We start from the raw sequence: 17,325 nt of genomic DNA on the forward strand, positions 1-17,325 counted from the left end.
TAGAAGATTAGACCCTATCTCACTGATCATGCGGTACAACTCCTTGTCCAGGCCCTGGTGATCTAAAGGTTGGACTACTGCACTGCTCTCCTTGCTGGTCCTCCTGCAAAGGCTATCAAACTGCTCCAGCTGGTTCAGAACGCACAAGCACGCCTCCTCTTCCAACAGTCCAAAAGGGCTCATATGACACCCCTTTCCATCTCTCTCCACTGGCTACCGGTTGAAGCCCGTATCAGATTCAAGTCACTAATGCTTGCCTACAGGACTATCACTGGATCTGCACCGGCTTACTTTCACACCATCATACACTCCCACACCCCACCAAGATCCCTGCGTCGGCAAACCAGCGGCATTTTGTATTTCCTTCTCATAAGGGCAGTAAATCGCTTTCCAGCTCATTCTCATTCAAAACTCCTTCATGGCGGAACATTCTTCCTAACTCGGTCCAGTCAACCACATCTCTCACAACATTCAAAAAATTACTTAAAACCCATTTCTTCTGTGAATACTTGACGGATAAAAAAGATAAAATAGAAAATAAAACACTAACCCTTTCTATCTACAGGTAGTGGTCTAGCTTTTGTTGAAACCAGTAACTTTGTATTGGCACCTACTGTATTATTTCTCATGTATGACATATCGCTTATTGCTCCCTGAACTCTCTGTAAGTCACTTTGGATAAAAGCGTCTGCTAAATGTCTAAATGTAAATCAGCTGTAGATATCTCAGCCAGCATGATAGTCATCGAGGAGAAACCATCACCTCACAGTCAACCTGTTAAACACCAAAAACTTTTAGAAATTGAAATATAGTTTATGTCCTTAGTAAGGAAATTTGCAGTGGACTTCAATAGCATTTTGACTCCGACCTGATACAATAATACATAAAAAACTCATACACACAATACATACACGTAATAATAAGATACTCGTAAAAATATCTATTCCATGTTCAGCATCTCAAGGGGAATGTTTTAGAATTGTCATAATTCACACACATCATAATGAGAATAATACTTGAGTTTTACAAGCATCCTATTTCTGATTCATTCTGCAGTTTTCCAAATCTCTTCAATGCTTGTGCAATGAAATCTCTGCATGATCCAAATCTATATAGTGCAACCACCGGCAACCACTCTCTCTCATAAATCTATAGGATGAATGAGGTCTAGTAACACAATCACAGAGATGCACTAAATTACTTACTCAAATCTTTACTTTCACTGTTCCTCTCTGGTAAAAATATCTTCAAAACTCTTCAAACTTCCTTGTAATCTCTTCTCAAGCACCTGACCAAATGCAGACATAAAAAAACTATATGCAGAATAAAAATAATTTCAACTGGGGAAGACACTCTGCACTTTTCTCTACTGTGTACATGAGTGTAATATAGTACATCGCAGTACCCAAGAACATAACACACAGGTTGTTTGTTTGTTTATTATGAAGTAGCCAAGACCACACAGATGCAAATGATTCTAGCTGGGTTTATAACTGCATCTTTGTTATTTTGTTCTTACTGATAAGTCCTTTTAATTTGATTAAAAGAGGGTGAAAATATAGTGATGTCACAGTGACCACATGCCTATTTAATGGTAATTTTAACACTTCGTTCATGGCCTCGCGAGGGGAACTCTTACTAGAATTCACAGACTTTCGCCCACAGAGTGAGTGGGTGTTCACAAGTGGGAATACAAAAGAACACGGACCCCAAGAATCCGAGACACATCGTGAGATCTCAACAAGCGCTCCTGGTTTCTGCGCTTAATTTGACGCAAAGCACAGCACAAACAGATAAGGTAAGAGATGCGCTACTGTTTCTATGAGTAAACTGAGCAACAAAATTATTCATTCAATAATGAAAGCGAAGGCATTAATTTAAACCTATTTATATATATTTTTTATATTTTTAATTTAATATAAACACGTATATGTAGTGTATACGCTTTTTTGGACATGAATAAGAAGAGACATGAAAAAAGACAAAAGTTATACATTAATAAGAAGAGGGTTAGAAATTTGAATATTTATTTGGCTTATTTATGTGATGTCCCGTTTACAACGTAAATAACTATTTAAACCATTAAACATAATTTCAAAGAATAACTTTACCTATTATTACCTGTTATCATGCTAAATTAACGTATCTCCTTAATATTACTATAGTAATTTCCACCTTGGAATTTGTGCTCACATGTGACACTTTAAATATGAATTAATAAGATTAATAACAAGACTTAATATTGGTTCATTTTATTTCTTTTTCCAGATGGGGTTGCTGGTGAGGTTCATCTTACTCCTGAGTTTGTTAATAATACGAATATCGACGCTTAATGTTTTCCCTGAGAAATGTAAGAATATTGACGACACACACACGATTTTTACTTAGGCTATTATGGGCACTTTTATTGCTTTAATATTAAGATCATTTTAATTACATGTTAATATTAACATAATCCAGAAAATATTTCAATCCAATAAAAACGAAAAGCAACATTATAGCCTGTATTTATTTTATTAATGGTATTTCATTACAATTCATCCCATTCCCGAAGGAATGTTTAATTCCTTAGTTACTTTATATATATATATAATATGACTCCAAAACACACAGATAAGAAATGACGAATCTTCTTTAATTCACTTTTTGTATATATTTTCTCTTTAAAGTTCACTTTGGAGAGAAACACACCACCATTATTCTTGATTGTAAAACGAATAAGAACAGTGTCACGTGGAAGCGAGAGGAGGCACAAGGCACAGTGGACGTGGATTCCGATTATGAGAAACCCGACGGAACCAAACTGATCGTGTATGACCTGCAAGAAGACCAAACTGGGAATTACACCTGCTGGAGTGATGAAGGTTTAGAAGACTACATCTATCTCCTACTGGACAAGTCCAAGGAAGCTTCGGGTAGGAACATGTTTCTTGATAAAGAGCCTTGTTTGGATCTGGAATTTTTTAGGATTAGGAATTTGACCAGAATTTGTTGCATCAAGACTGTTGATCGATACTGTGAATGTCGTCATGGAAGATGTGCCAGTCTGACGATGACAGTAGTACAAGTTAATCATAATGCAATATACATTGCGCAATAACGTCAGCCCACAACGCTGGCCAGAAGTGACTTCACAAGAAAATATCAATGTTATAATTTTTTAAAGGCTGAGATGTGGTTTTGACTCGTTTTCACAGATTTGAACTTGAATTGCACAGCCGAATCTTTCTCCTGCGCACACAGCCTCAAATGCTCGTGGACCTTAAATGATTATACAGCGTTCAGACTTCGTAATACACGGTATGAGATATTCAGACATACAGTAAACAGTACAGACATACTCACACACCCTGACTCACCGGAGCATGATGTATTGATGCAGTGACGGTGGGAGCTGGGTGTCATCATCTGTGGATGGGCTGTTTCTTGTCCCACATACCACCAACCCCTTTTCCGAAGAGTCTGAGCGCCTGCGGATAACAGGGGAGGCTGTTTCCTCTTGCTGCTATATTAAAACCGACTACAGCTTCTACCTTCGAGACATTGGTGAGCATGTGGTTTAAACTGGGCACATTATCCAAATGTAATGACATCATCAGTGAGTTTTAAAGTAAAAAAAAGTTTTAAAAAAGGAAAACTTAATGATTATAGTGGGAATTGTAGGCTATTGGTTTTAATCGAAACTACAATGGTCTGTTGCCTGATAGCCAGGGTTGTACCATTAAAAAAAAAAAAAATATATAAAGGAGTTTTGTGATGGTTTGGGTAAACACATTATTTTCAAAAATACATTTGTAATAGAAACCATTAGACAGGAATGAGTGATAATAAATGTAAACTCAACATTATTAATAATGAATTCAAATGATTTTTAACATGATTCACTCATGAACTCTACTGAGATGTACTTAAAGAGAGATTTTAGAAGGGTTTCCCTTATAATTGATCACACTTTTTTTTATTTTCTCAGTCAAACCTGCTGGTCCAAACATTACCAAATGTTTCCAAAAAAAAAACAAGGAAAAGGTTGAGGTGGTGGTGACGCCTCCTTCCACATGGCCACAGCCTCACAGTTTCTTTCCTTTGAAGCATCAGATTGAGTATGAGATACGTGACAATGGGAAGGTAAGATAAATTAATGAACATATTTTAAATTTCTACTTTAAAATATCACTTTATTGGGCGGTATCCTGGAAAGGATTTAAGAAAACAATTTGCACTGGCATATCTAAATATCACAAATATATCAGTGCTTTTGTTTTGTCTCAAGTAGACACCAGTAATGTTTTTTTGTAAAGTTTGTTTTCAAAAACGTCTTAGATATCCCAATTTAACTAAGCCCTAGTCCTGGTTTAAGGTTATCCCTGTCCAGGAACCCCCCATTAGAGTTTGAATGGCATGAAGTATTATTCCTTTCTGATATGAACTTCCATCCTTCAGTTCAAGACTCATGAATGGGAGGGGTTAAAGGTCGAAATTCAGGGGGTCATCACGAAATTGAGGGTGCGATGCAGAGACCTGCTGCTTCTCTCTCAGTGGAGCGATTGGACGCCGTGGAAACACGTAATCCACTGATCTACATTTATTTATGCTTCTGTTCCATCTTCTGATTCCTACATCCTCTTAACTTACTTATGAATTTATTTATTATCAGTATTTATTTATTTATAATCACTCGACACCTGACTGTTATAAGCTGCATGTCTGGAACATGTGGTTCTCTGTCCTATTAAAATATGCTCATTTACTCACTGTCTCTTGATTTTTTTAGATACACAATAATATTTTCCTGAAATTATTCATGCAATGTTGCATTTTATTAACATGTAAAATGCCTGAGGGATGAATGACAGTGACCCCAAAAAGTATTCAGACATTTTAAAAGACATCATCATCACATCAAAAAACTAAATGTCAACTGCAAAGAAATAATTATAGGAGCAACTTTTAAAACCATTTTTCATAATAACTTGTGTAGGCAAAAGGTGTTTTTTTGTGGAAGTCAGTTCCCTCAGGTTCAAACAAGTGCACTCATACTTTAAATAAATTCTTCTTACACTTGACAGCCAGAAGGTGGCCAGATATGCTGTGTCTCGATTTTAAATTTATAGTTTGATTGCTTTAGGTTTGATAGGATGTCATTTTTCTCACCCTGGTGAAAAAAATGTGTAGCTTGATAACTGCACTTTTACTTTCTGTTTTAATAAATCCAATTTGATTTGACATTTTGTTACCTTTTGGGGTCATTGGACATTATACAATAGATGATCGAGAGTGCAAATGATTGTTTGTTCTCCATAGGTACTAGACAACAAGAAAGGAAAACTTTCGAAGGGAAAGAAAAAAAACACTAAAACAAGAAACCGGAGAAAAAAAGGCAGAAAAAACCAACAGTGAAAATGTCAAAACCCACCCAACCTGACCCAGTTAAAGATTTTTTAACAAAAAGATTGAATGTTTAAATGATTTGTATTGTTTAATGTTAATTTGTATTGTTTGACGTATACATGATTGCGATGCTGAAACATTGAACAGCACGGGGCAGCAGTGAGTAATGAAGAAATGCTGCCTGGTTTTTGATGCTTTACTATATGCAATGTTCATTAAGTCAACTGCTGATGGAAAAATGATCTTGGTAAAATACAGATCGGTGAACATTATATTTTGTAATATATAAAGTATTTTTCTTTTCGGCCCAGTTATTGTTTTACATCTCCTTTGAAATGCTCATTTACTTGTATGTCCTCCACTGGCTCTGGTTCTTGTCTCAGCTCATCTGTCATGACATCATCTTGTTGTGGTTGCAGCAGACTTTGATTTTGATTGGTAGGATTAGCCGTGACAAACAGCCAATGATTATTGTCCTGCTCAGCCTTATGGGAGTCCAAGAATGTGTGAGCAGTGAGTTCATACTCTTTACCAAACGGAGTCCTGTAAACACAAACCAAATAGATAAATAAATACACCCGGTACACCCAGAAATGAACGTATTTTAACAAAAGGATACAAAAGGACGCCTGATTGAATTTGGAGTATGATCATATTTGTATTTGGAGGATCAATGATATAAAGTACCTGTAGCTTCCTCACTTAAACTGAGTAATTGGGGTATTGATTTACAATGTTGTGATATACATTACCAAAGGATATGATTGCCGAGCGCAGCCAAACATTGATTGGTTTTACAGTGGGAAATCAAAACCTTCCTGTTTACCTGCAAAACAGAATTCACCATGAATTATTAAATTGTACACGTGTACAAACGTTGAAGTTTGGGAATGAAAATATAACAGTGTGTGATACCGGAACAGGATAGCCCTCGTTTTCAAGCCTTTCTTGAGGGTCCAGATAAATCACTTTCCACCAGCAAAGGAAATCAATTTTGTCAACCAAGCTCAGCTCCTGTAGCCGAGATTTCTTAGCGCACTTCAGAAAAGTCCTGTGGTCACTGGCAAGGTACAGCTATGTGGAGTCATACAGGTCACATAGTAAGACCAAGCCCGGCAATTCAATAAACTGAATACACATTTAATTTGCTCGGTTACCTCTCCGGCAAAGCCTGAAGCAGTTCTAAGTGCAAAGTTTTGGTCATATCTGACCACCTCTCCATCTGGGGTCCCATCAACGCTGAATCATAAAGCACAGGTGATAAAACAAGTCAATATATTTATGTACTCAAGTGTCTTGAAGTGTGTATATGTTTGTTTTTACCTTGCAATGACAAAGGCGTTTCTGAGGCAGGGGTCCGTACTGTGGGCTCCCCCGACTTGAAGGGGCCCTTGAAGGCTGGGAGATGGATTTGTCCCAGAATGCGACCCGATATTACTGCTGTCGGCAATTATGCTGAGGACACAGGGCCGGCGTGGGTCATGCAGTCCACCTCCAGAGTTCACCAGAATGACTGTGTCTCCAAAGTTCAAAAAGCCATCCAGAGATACCGATAGGCTAACCTAAAGAACATCAGTTCAAAAGACTCACATACACTGACGCCAAAACACATTAAGACATCTAAAATATAAGTACGTATTTAAATGCATTTATTAAATACAAAAAAATATTTTCATTGGTACTAATAAGAGAGTTAAAATTGTCTTACCAGCTTGGTAAAGACAGTTCATGGTTGTGTTGTGTTATCTACATTTTTTTTAAATCAGAAACAAATTCCCTTATATAACTATCCTACCCACTAAAGGCCTATTTGTTTTAGTATAATATATAATTGTAATATTATTAGACTTCATTTTATATAATAACAAGCAGCCAGTTAACTTTTATCTTACCGGTTTCATGATGTTGTGCCTCAAAACTCCTTCTTTCTGCACAGTGAGTTCGCCTCTTTCTTTTCGAAGAATAAACTCCTTTAAAGTTTCCTGCAAATGCACAATACACAAATAATGTACAACACACACATTTATTGACATGTTTTATACTTATGTTTTAAAGTAAGATCGGATGCGCTAAAACAAGCAAACCTCTTCTAAAGTCACGTCTTCTTTCCAGTTCCCCACACGCACGCGCGGATTGTAGCTCCGAACATATGCCATTTCGATGCCTTGATAAAGCAAACTCAATAGTTTGAATAAAATTGATCAAGCAAATGTAAAAATAATGCTTTTAGCACAGGAATGAACGTTTACTATGGAGACAGCCTACTGCGCAGCACTAGCGCGCAAGGGTATTTGTTACTATGTTGTCTCCATGGCAACACTTCCGCGTTTTACTATAGTTTTGAGTGTTTTACAATTGATAGTTTTATAATAGACGTAATGAAAAAAGTCAATAGTGTGCCATGATTGCTTTTTAAATGTGTCTTTGTTTTCAACGTGATTTTAAATTATTTGTTATGCTTTTTGAATATATATTATTTTTATACCACATTTTGGTAAATCATCGCTTTGTGAAGCACTTTAAATTAACTTTATTTACATACACATATTGCAGAAACTTGCAAAATGTTATTTCATGCAAAGCAAACTCAGGACCAACTCATGATTCTTTATGCTGACCGAGGTGTCAAAACTGCAAAAGTTGTGTTTGTTTGACTTAATAATAAGAATATAAAATAATTGATTATTTTATCTATAGTCCCAGTATACACACCTTCAAACATATATGAATCCTCATTTTTTTGATAGTCAACATGCACCCAAATACAGAAACAATTGAGGAGAAATGAAATTATAGACAATCATCCTTTAGAGAGACTCATTATGTGCTATATTTTAAAATGACATTATTTGATATGAAAAAACATTACATTTAATATCAGTCTCTAATTAATTACACACAATTCACAGCATCGATATGGCAGCTGTACCCTGCATTGGCTGATGTGAAGCAAAATAATCTGTGTGCAGAGTATAGAGGAAAAAGCCAGTCGAGATTTGAGCTAAACTACATTAGAAGGAAGTCTCATTTGGACTTAAGAGAGTGTGTGCGTGTGTGTAATGTGTGGTTAAGTGCTTTTGCGTCAATAGCGGAACTGACAGATCATAAATAGATAATAAATGTTTATAAGAGCTGTGCTCTGAAATATTAAAACTCCAATGGGGTGCACAGCAATCTACTGTGTGCTGAAATGTTCTATAGAAAAACACTTAAATCAAAAACAGCCATTATCATTGTCATGATCTGAATACTTACCTGTCAGACTTTTTAAATGTTGAATGACAAGACAGGAAACGGCGATAAACCAAAATCAGCTTTATGATGACAATATAAGATGCATATATATTTTTTAATTCATTCCTTTTTAAAAAAAGTGTCAAAGGTGTACTTGAAAAAAGAGGAATCCCTATACAGCAGGCCTATGTATACAACTACATAAAGAAACAATTTAAATATAAACTGTAAAATTAGAGCAAATTAAATTCTGATTCGGCCATTGGAACTCAAAAGCAAATATGAAAAAACATGTTAAAGGACAAGTTTTCTAACATTGCCCACTAAAAGCTGTAGTGTATCACAAAACTTTTTATCCCTATTAAACTGAAATAAAAGTAATTCATGGTTAAATACCTCAATTAGTTTAAACACTATTGCTGCGTCCCAATCTGCATATCTGGCCTAAATAGTATTCAACAGTTGAATTAGTATGTCCCAAATCGTAGTATGTTGAAAAGAGTATTCCAAAGATTCCCGGATGGACTACTAATATTTCACGTAGAAATTTGAAGTACAAAACGATGCACAATCTAACGGCTAATATTACCCACAACTCACAGTTTAGTGCATCTATAAATTATATAACTGATGCGTCATTATATTAACAAATGTAAGTATACAGTAAACATCACATATGAAACATTGAATGAATAAATAACTTGTGGAAGGAAGAGCTGGAAGGAAGAGCTGTATTTTGATGTGTGTGATAGTGGCCACAATATTGTCTAGGCAACAAGGGCCACTTACGCTGTCCCAATGCGAGCATTTTGATTTGCTACACACTAAAATGTATATACTTTTACAAAAAAAAACAGTACATAGTTTTAGTGCACAGTATAAGTAGGAGAATAGGCCCTTTTCACATGACGACACGCATCTTCTGTTTGCCGCGAAGCAGTTTAGCGTTACTTCCGCTAGCACCTCAAAATGGAGTTAACCAAGTCCCTTGCACAGCTGCCACAAATACGGCTAGATGATGTTTAACATCTTGCAGACAAGATCAAACCTAGATAAATTCTTTGCTGAACATTAACTGTTTGGTTATGAAGTTAAGTGTTTTGTTTTCTTTTTGTGTTAGCGAAGGTTTCAGGATAAGTACTTGAATACATGTTCTGTCAATTTTGTTCACTGTTGTTAAATCCCTGCGCGACGTTAAAATGGAAGTAGTTGTTCTTCTCCTTGTTTGTTGCAAGATGGATTTTATGATACACTGCTTTGCGAAAAGGCGGAAGTTAAGTTATGTCATTGTGAAAAGGGCCTATTGGAACGCAGCATGTGACTTCCAAAAAAAATCTGTTTTACCAACACAATCTCACAGCAAAATTTTTAACTATATTATCTTGGCTAGAGATTTGTCTAATTCGTACGATATCACATTTTAGTATTATTTGCTTTCGTGCCAGCGACGTTCAGGGTGGGGCCTCGGTATGGATTTTTATTCTGGTAATCATCCGTTTTTATGCATTTCACAAAGGTAAAAATTAATACAGATAAGCCATATTATAAAAAAATATTATTTTTGGTGAGATCAGGGCTGCATTCAGCCCCAACAAAATGTTGAGAATTATTTTTTTAATAGAAATGGTGTTGCAATGAACACCCTGTTCTGATGACGTAAGAGTTGTAACTATGGCAACTGAGAAAGCCATTCTTTGTGTTATTTTTGAAGAACTTTCAGAGCATGATGAAATCTGTATAAATATGTGTTTAATACTGCAAAATACATGTCTTCTTATATCTACAATTGTTGCTTTTATATGGCCCATGGCAGATAGGAGAAGTGCTCAGGACACTTGTTTCAATAACAATCGTTTCATTTTTACAATACAGGTTAATTTATATATAGTTAGTCTTACAATACATATTAACTAATGATCATAGCACATCTTCGAAAATTGTCTTCACGCTGCGGTATTTAATATGGAAAATATTCAGTTTTTCAGTATTTGCTTATCAGATTAGTCAAGAAGCGAACCCTGAGACAAGAAAAATACAGGAGTAGAATACTGCGTTGTATAGAAAGACATGGACAATATACAGTAAGACAGTGTTAACAACCGTTTTCAATTTAAGTTTTCTATAAGGAAAATGTCACTGGGGCTTGCTTGCAGTTGCAAAAGTTTTTTGGATGTTAGCACATTGCTAAGCAGTTGCTATGAGCGTTGCTATGCAGTTCCTAAAATGTTTTGTGGATGGTTGTTAGGTGGCATCCAATTGGAGGCCATGCTCATAAATCATCTGCAGCAGACAGAACCAGGCTTTAGAAACCTTTAGGCTGAATAAACAGGACAAACCTTCTCTTTCTCTCCATTCCATTCCATCCTCCCTCACTCACTCTCTCCGTCCCATCACTGCCCATTAAAAGTTTAGTGCTGTTGTTCAGCAAATTGAAAATGTGTGCCGTATCGATCCACCACTATACTGTACATCCATTCTACCTCTCTGGAGGGTCATTTAGGCTACTTTTCTTTTAAGCTTTTGCGAGGAAAACCAGTAGGAATATTACGCTGTCACATTATCACAGTCGCGGTGGATGCGGGTCTACCGCCAATACGGGTCATTTATAAGAATGTTGGGGAGGAAAAGCTAAAAAGATAAGTGTTTCCCGAACGTACCTCAGCTTTTTCTTCATAGCCATGAGGTACACGGAGCATTATTAAAGAGGCGGGTGCATGCAAATTTGCCAAGGTCAATGGATTTTCCTAGCATTTAAAAGGAGTGAGAGTAAAAGGTAAAAGAGAGAAATGCCTTTGTGTGAGCGAGTCGCGATCCATATCAGGTTTCAAAAATATTACATTAGCGTAAGAGGAACTCCCCAATAAGCATCAACAAAGAGAGCGTACTGGAACAAACACAAACAGCCAAATCAGCCTTTGAATCGTAAATTAGAATCTGCTTTAATTCAAAACATCAACATTCTTACTAAACATTTATTAAGGGAAACACCATGGAAACATGGGAAAGCCCATGGAAATTTTGGTAAATTTGTTTTGAAAAGCAAAATATTATTCAGCATGTGGGGCCGATCCGCCATGCTTGTTGATTACAAAATCATGCTTGACATTCTTAACATTTTACGTGCCATTTTCATGTATTGGATTAAAAAAACACTTAACGCAAGTAGGACACACGAAAGTTCTGACTCACGCATGGTTTGAACATGTTCATTCTTGTGTTGCAGTGAGTTTAACAGTCAACCTTGCGTAGCTGGAAGGGTGTGCATTCGCGTACATGCGCCGATTATGTTTTGGCCTTTAAAAAATGAAGCTGATCAGTGTGTTTATATCATGTGACTGTAAGTACATTACACAGTGCTGACTGGAATGACGATGATGAGAATGAGGATGATAGTGGCAGTGATGCTGAGGGCGGCGATGCGGTAGGCCTGGTTTCTGTTGCAGCGGCTGTAAGAATGTGAACGCCGCAGGAGCGTGTCCGAGGCAGGCGTGTAAATCTCATCCGTCCAGAACTCCAATGACTCTGGGGCCTGCAAACATGAACAAACATGAGAAAAGTTGCTACATGTGATTTATCAGCAAAAATTGTCATTATTTTATTCTTTATTTAATTTAAAGTGTAACTTTTACTTTGTTAGCAGTCTGCCATGTTGTAAAGCCGAATGTGAACGATTAACAAAATTATATTTGTTATAGATTGACGTCACTGCGTGTAATGCCCGCCTACATTCCATTTTCGACATTGTGACGCCGTACGCGTTACACCAATAACAACAGACTAGATCATCTGACCAATCAGATCAGAGTTGGCTGACACAAAGGAGGGGATTAGACAGATGAATCGCCGAACGAATCATTTGAGAGTCAGTCAAGAAGTAAGGCAGTAAAAACTGCTTATTATTAGAAATTGAAAGTGTTTTTACACATTGTATGTACGTAGACTTGTTGTTGGACACTCCATAAACCAAAGTAGGATCTTAGAAATCACAAAATATTTACTCTTTTTAAGTCTTTTATAGTTTGAAATGGCAGAGACAAAATCAATGTAAAGCATGTGTGTAATGAACTTATACATTATATAAACGGTATAAATTATAAATATATAAATGTATAAAACTATATCAAATGTATTAAAAAAATGTAAGTGTGGATAAGATATTGAAGTTATGTTTGCAATTTGCTCTAAAAATGAAATACAAAAAAATCAAAACTATCAAATCAATCAATAGACAGAAAAGTTTTGTATGAAAAATCAATATCCTCAAAAGATAATTTATTTAACTCAATCTAATTACCTGAAGGTCCAAAGGTGTTAAGTCTGATTGGTTCCAGGTGACTTTGGGGCGGTCATTGGAAGTCTGGGTGGTGCTCTGGAGAGATGTACGCCGCGAGGTTCTGTGCGCTTCAGGTGGCATGAGGTATTCAGGGGCTTCCTTTTTATAGACGACACTCAACTGATCTGACTGAGGAGCCAAAACAAAACTTTAAAGGCAAAGCCACACTCATACAAAATGAATGTCTGAGATCACTCATAAAAACACAATTCCTTTAATTGAGACAATTGGTTTGAATTTCTTTCAGCTGAGTTCACTCAGAGTCGGCATGGACTGCACAAGAACATATAACTTTCATGTTAACCTTGAATGATTGAAAAATGATTCAAAGAGCATCTTGTGTGCCAAATGGAGAGTAAGACGACCTTTTCCTTAAAATATGTTAATATGTCATAAATTTGCTTACATTTGACTGGTGCGTCAGCTGTTTGCTAACTTCTGCTTTTTGCTTCAAATTCTTGCCATTATAAATGATTGACAGGCATTCTGATGCTTATTCTTAATTTCTTATACTCTTTGATTAATGAACTATGTGTTCTCAGACATTAGACATTTCTTTCCTAGCACGTGTTTCTCATCACAGTGCTTTAAAAAAAAAAAAATTCTCTAGCTTGGTTACCTTGGAAGGCTGTATCTGTTGCTCTTTGGTGAAGCTGATGCTCCACTCTCTGTGAGCTTCAGAGCAAGAGCTGCTTTCCGTGGGAGCTTTGGACGCCCTGCGAACAAAAAGGCGTCTACGCTTGGCCGCAGCCTCATTGGACCCCTCAGTCCCCAGGCTGACCCTCGGAGATCCCTGTGACTGTATACTGGTCTGCGGAGTGGGGTGCAGGTACTGTATTTGATGAGGGTGTGGGCACACGGACGGCTCGCGCTGTTCAAGTCGGTCCAGCGTGGAGAGCACAAGATCAAGTTGATTCCGTAGCTCTGCGATGGGCTCCAGCTGTTGCTCCAGCTCTGCGACCCGTTGGAGCAGGCGGCCCACGCCCCATCGCACGCCCTCCTCAGGTGCTTCCATAGAGTGAAACAACCGGCGCAATTTTCCCAAGCGTTCACGCCTCTCCGGCAGACCGACTCCCCCCCCATCTTGGGCACCTCCACCCCCTTCCCCTGGCAGGACCGCCATGGAGCCACACATGCTGATATCATCCAGGAACCGGAAGATAGCGCTGATGTCGTCCTCACCAATGTCGGGGTTGTCAATGGAGAGCCTTTCGCTAAGCATGAGGCTTCGCAAAGCACGCCGGTCCGTAGTTTCCGTTTGGGTGCCCGCGTTAGCCACCCCCTCCGCGGTCGGTGACCAGTCGTACCAGGCATCCAAACTCATGCCGCTCAAGCGCTTGAAGGTGTCCCGAACAGAGCTGATGATGCGAGGGTCAAAGCCGGGAATGTCAAGGCTCGAGCCGTCGAAACTTAGTTGAAAAACTCCTGGTTTTCTCAATCCAGACATTTCCAACACAGACCGCTCCGATTTGGGCTTCTGCAGCCCGGAGGGTTCTTGTTCAGATCTTTCATCGGCAGTTCTGCTATCGATGTCCAAGCTGTGGCTCTTGATGTGCAGAGCTGGGGTCTGCTGCTTTTCGAAGGAGACCGAAGGCCCGAAGTAGGTAGATGTTTGTAGTTCATCCAAACTCTCATGCTTTTTCTGATGCCAGTGAATCTGATCAGGACTGTACGGGTTCGAAGCGTCAGTGTCGTCGTATGCATCCGATGCGTTCGAATGTGTTGACGCATCAAAGGATTGTGATGCATAGATGTATGACGGATCATGCAGACACAGCGAATTTGAGTTGGCATATGTTGCGGGGTCTGGATAGGGGTTCTTTTGAGAAATATAATGCACATCCTCACCATCCTCTCTTGGGCTTTGCTCTGATTGGCCAACGTGTTCCACGGAGATAAGTGGCACCAACTTGTGGCCCCCTTTAAATGCACTCCTCTTCTGAGAGCAGGAACGAGCAAAATGGGCTTCCTGATTGGCCGCCGACGTCTTCCCTGCCTCCTGATTGAGAACATCACCGGACGCATCCACAGAATGAGTATCCTGCATGCTGCCTTGGACGTAAGAGTGAGGGTAAGCAAGCAATTCAGAGGCGGTCTGCGTGCGGGAAGCCTCTGCGTTAAGACTGAATGCCTCACAAGGGAGGTTCTCATATTTACAGTCCGCAGAGACACTCCCTCCTCCTGTGACGGGCAAGGCGGCCGGCCAGTCATAACGCACGAATCCCTTCCCACAGACCTGACAGGGTGTCAGAGACTGAACATTCGTGTATGTAGGGGCCATGCGTGTGTGCATTAAGAGGTTGAACAGAGACACAACATCTGCGGCCGCAGAGAGCCGGTTGCTGCAGGGCGGGTGCAGGCGCTCTCGGAACAGGGTGGCCGGGAAACAGGGATCTCTACAGGCGGTGGAATAGAGGAGACTCCGTAAGTCTAGAAGGGGTTGCAGACTGAAGCGTCCACTTAGATACACGCAGATATCAGCGTAGGACACACTCTGACGGCAGGCCCCCAAAACCTCAAGTATCTCCAATAGCGCCAGGGGGTCTTCTGGATTTTCAGCCATAGATGCAGGGGATGCAAACTTGCACTCATGCAAACACACGTTTATCAGCGTGGCATTCTGTCCCTCCGTGCTCCTCGTCCACACAGCACGCAGCATGCAGAAAAAAAAAAGAGCAAAAATCAGGTCAGCAAAAGGTGGCGAACATACATACAAATGCTTTATGCATAAAGTTAAAACAGTTTGCCCATTCACAGACATGCAATGAAATAAACACATACCTTTTGCTACTGGGACACAGATGGTGAGGATGAAAAGATTCAGCGGTGACCTTATTCAAATTCTTAATATAGCCGCTGATCGGAGCACATATGAAAGGCACAGAATCCAGTACATGAAAGTGTTCGGACTCCTGCACAACAGATAAAGCATCAGCCAGTGGTCAGACAGCGGTCAGTCCAGCACTCAGTGGAGAAAAGCAGGTCGTTTAGGGTCTCCAGGGATGCCCGATGGAGTCTCATTCTTGCACAGCCGAGTAAAAACACACAGCACGTGAGAAACGGCATAAAGAGATTTAACTTCACGTCTGACAGAAAGAGTGCATCCTCTGTAGCTGGTGTGCGCATGGAGGTGCCGTGATGCAAGACACACATGACGTTAGTAATAGTGCATATCAATAAACCAAGTCAACGCACAGCACAAAGAAACGTGTTAGGATACATTATAATCTAACTGCTAAAAAAATTATATCTTTCAATTTACATTAGGTAAAAAATACTATTCACGAAAATGATATAATCAATAAAATAAATAGAATGGATTTATAATATCAGAAATTCATGGAAGTTACAATAAATTCTCTTGAATTCTCTGAATATTATTATATATATATATAGTTGGCTAATTAGAATGAACAAAATCTAGTCAATTCCTACAAATATTGACTTGATGAATTTATATTAATTGAATTGTGACTAATTTAAATGCACAATAAAAAACTACATCTTTGGATTTTTTTAAAACCGATGTATTTATTTGTGCAAATAAACTTCACTTATGTATACACATATTATATATGGTATATAAAACACATTTAAATACACAACGAAGACCTGAAGGATACGTAGAAGATATTGATATTTTAAGGTAAGGTACACTAACATTTCATTAAAACAATCATGTTTCTTTCCTGTGCATAGACTTAAGAAAATTCTATTGGAAAATTATTGAAACATCATATTTGCTGAACATTGTAATAAAGTCTAAAGGCTTGATGCCATCATAATAATAATGGAGACTCACCTATGCCATCTGATTGATCTGACACACACAGACCGTCCCAAATCAAATTCCACCCCAGAAAGTGGATAATTCAAAGAAAACAGCCTCAACATCTAATACACAGCGTATCGGAGCCTGCATCTGTCTGCAATGAGTGATCAGTAATTGACTTTAATGGAGACTATAACACACATTCCCTCTCTCTCTGTTTTAAGTGTGTATATCCTTTTAAACTGTAATGTACCTCAACCACTTTAGACACCACATAGTCTGAACTATTCAGAAAGTTCTCTCTCCATCTCTAATTAATGAGCACCTGAAAAACTACATTAAACATCTTAAGTCATAATACTCACGACATCATCATGGCAGTCAGGCAAATGCACTTTGTAAAGTTTGTTCTGAAGTTTCATACTCGGTTGGTTGTCATTAAAAAAGCCGCCTAAAGGCCACTAGAGGGCAACAGAGTCCATATTATGACATCAAGAACCTGAAGACTCAAACATTCCTGACGAAGTCAAAAAGTACAAAAGCATGTGAATAGGTTTTCGAAACACTACCAAACTTAAAAAATGTCTTGGAGTCATAT

The 17,325-nt window shown here is 38.5% G+C and overlaps 3 protein-coding genes across 3 annotated transcripts; 1 reads left to right on the top strand and 2 right to left on the bottom strand.

Annotated features, from left to right (window-relative positions):
* Nucleotides 1–1,639: 1,639 nt before the first annotated feature.
* Nucleotides 1,640–5,440, top strand: il12b2 (interleukin 12B 2). Its single transcript, XM_056766352.1, has 8 exons — nt 1,640–1,798; nt 2,269–2,350; nt 2,670–2,915; nt 3,198–3,300; nt 3,383–3,546; nt 3,971–4,125; nt 4,441–4,563; nt 5,302–5,440. The coding sequence occupies exons 2-8, from the start codon at nt 2,269–2,271 to the stop codon at nt 5,395–5,397; spliced, it is 969 nt and encodes a 322-aa protein (XP_056622330.1). The 5' UTR covers nt 1,640–1,798; the 3' UTR covers nt 5,398–5,440.
* Nucleotides 5,441–5,569: 129 nt separating this feature from the next.
* On the bottom strand, nt 5,570–7,689 carry cfap161 (cilia and flagella associated protein 161). The gene is made up of 7 exons (XM_056766353.1): nt 7,473–7,689; nt 7,281–7,370; nt 6,712–6,950; nt 6,546–6,627; nt 6,304–6,462; nt 6,141–6,214; nt 5,570–5,931 (listed from the first exon to the last, which is right to left on the bottom strand). The coding sequence occupies exons 1-7, from the start codon at nt 7,542–7,544 to the stop codon at nt 5,700–5,702; spliced, it is 948 nt and encodes a 315-aa protein (XP_056622331.1). The 5' UTR covers nt 7,545–7,689; the 3' UTR covers nt 5,570–5,699.
* A 3,958-nt stretch (nt 7,690–11,647) lies between these two features.
* si:dkey-88e18.8 (major intrinsically disordered Notch2-binding receptor 1) lies at nt 11,648–15,606 on the bottom strand. The gene is made up of 3 exons (XM_056766476.1): nt 13,575–15,606; nt 12,917–13,084; nt 11,648–12,151 (listed from the first exon to the last, which is right to left on the bottom strand). Exons 1-3 carry the CDS (start codon nt 15,516–15,518, stop codon nt 11,969–11,971), a joined length of 2,295 nt encoding a protein of 764 aa, XP_056622454.1. The 5' UTR covers nt 15,519–15,606; the 3' UTR covers nt 11,648–11,968.
* Between the last annotated feature and the right edge of the window lie 1,719 nt (nt 15,607–17,325).

This window comes from Triplophysa dalaica, chromosome 14, assembly GCF_015846415.1.
Source record: "Triplophysa dalaica isolate WHDGS20190420 chromosome 14, ASM1584641v1, whole genome shotgun sequence".
In the NCBI taxonomy this organism is placed as follows: domain Eukaryota; kingdom Metazoa; phylum Chordata; class Actinopteri; order Cypriniformes; family Nemacheilidae; genus Triplophysa; species Triplophysa dalaica.

Excerpts from the sequence above, each read along its gene's own strand:
- il12b2 (XM_056766352.1), top strand. The coding sequence starts at position 2,269 with ATGGGGTTGCTGGTGAGGTTCATCTTACTCCTGAGTTTGTTAATAATA. Across the intron at positions 3,301-3,382 it reads TTCAGACTTCGTAATACACG|TGACGGTGGGAGCTGGGTGT; the intron begins GTATGAGATATT and ends GTATTGATGCAG. Across the intron at positions 3,547-3,970 it reads CTTCTACCTTCGAGACATTG|TCAAACCTGCTGGTCCAAAC; the intron begins GTGAGCATGTGG and ends TTATTTTCTCAG.
- cfap161 (XM_056766353.1), bottom strand. The coding sequence starts at position 7,544 with ATGGCATATGTTCGGAGCTACAATCCGCGCGTGCGTGTGGGGAACTGG. Across the intron at positions 7,371-7,472 it reads AAGACGTGACTTTAGAAGAG|GAAACTTTAAAGGAGTTTAT; the intron begins GTTTGCTTGTTT and ends GTGCATTTGCAG. Across the intron at positions 6,215-6,303 it reads ACGAGGGCTATCCTGTTCCG|GTAAACAGGAAGGTTTTGAT; the intron begins GTATCACACACT and ends TCTGTTTTGCAG.
- si:dkey-88e18.8 (XM_056766476.1), bottom strand. The coding sequence starts at position 15,518 with ATGGCTGAAAATCCAGAAGACCCCCTGGCGCTATTGGAGATACTTGAG. Across the intron at positions 13,085-13,574 it reads AACAGATACAGCCTTCCAAG|TCAGATCAGTTGAGTGTCGT; the intron begins GTAACCAAGCTA and ends TTGGCTCCTCAG. Across the intron at positions 12,152-12,916 it reads TAACACCTTTGGACCTTCAG|GCCCCAGAGTCATTGGAGTT; the intron begins GTAATTAGATTG and ends TCATGTTTGCAG.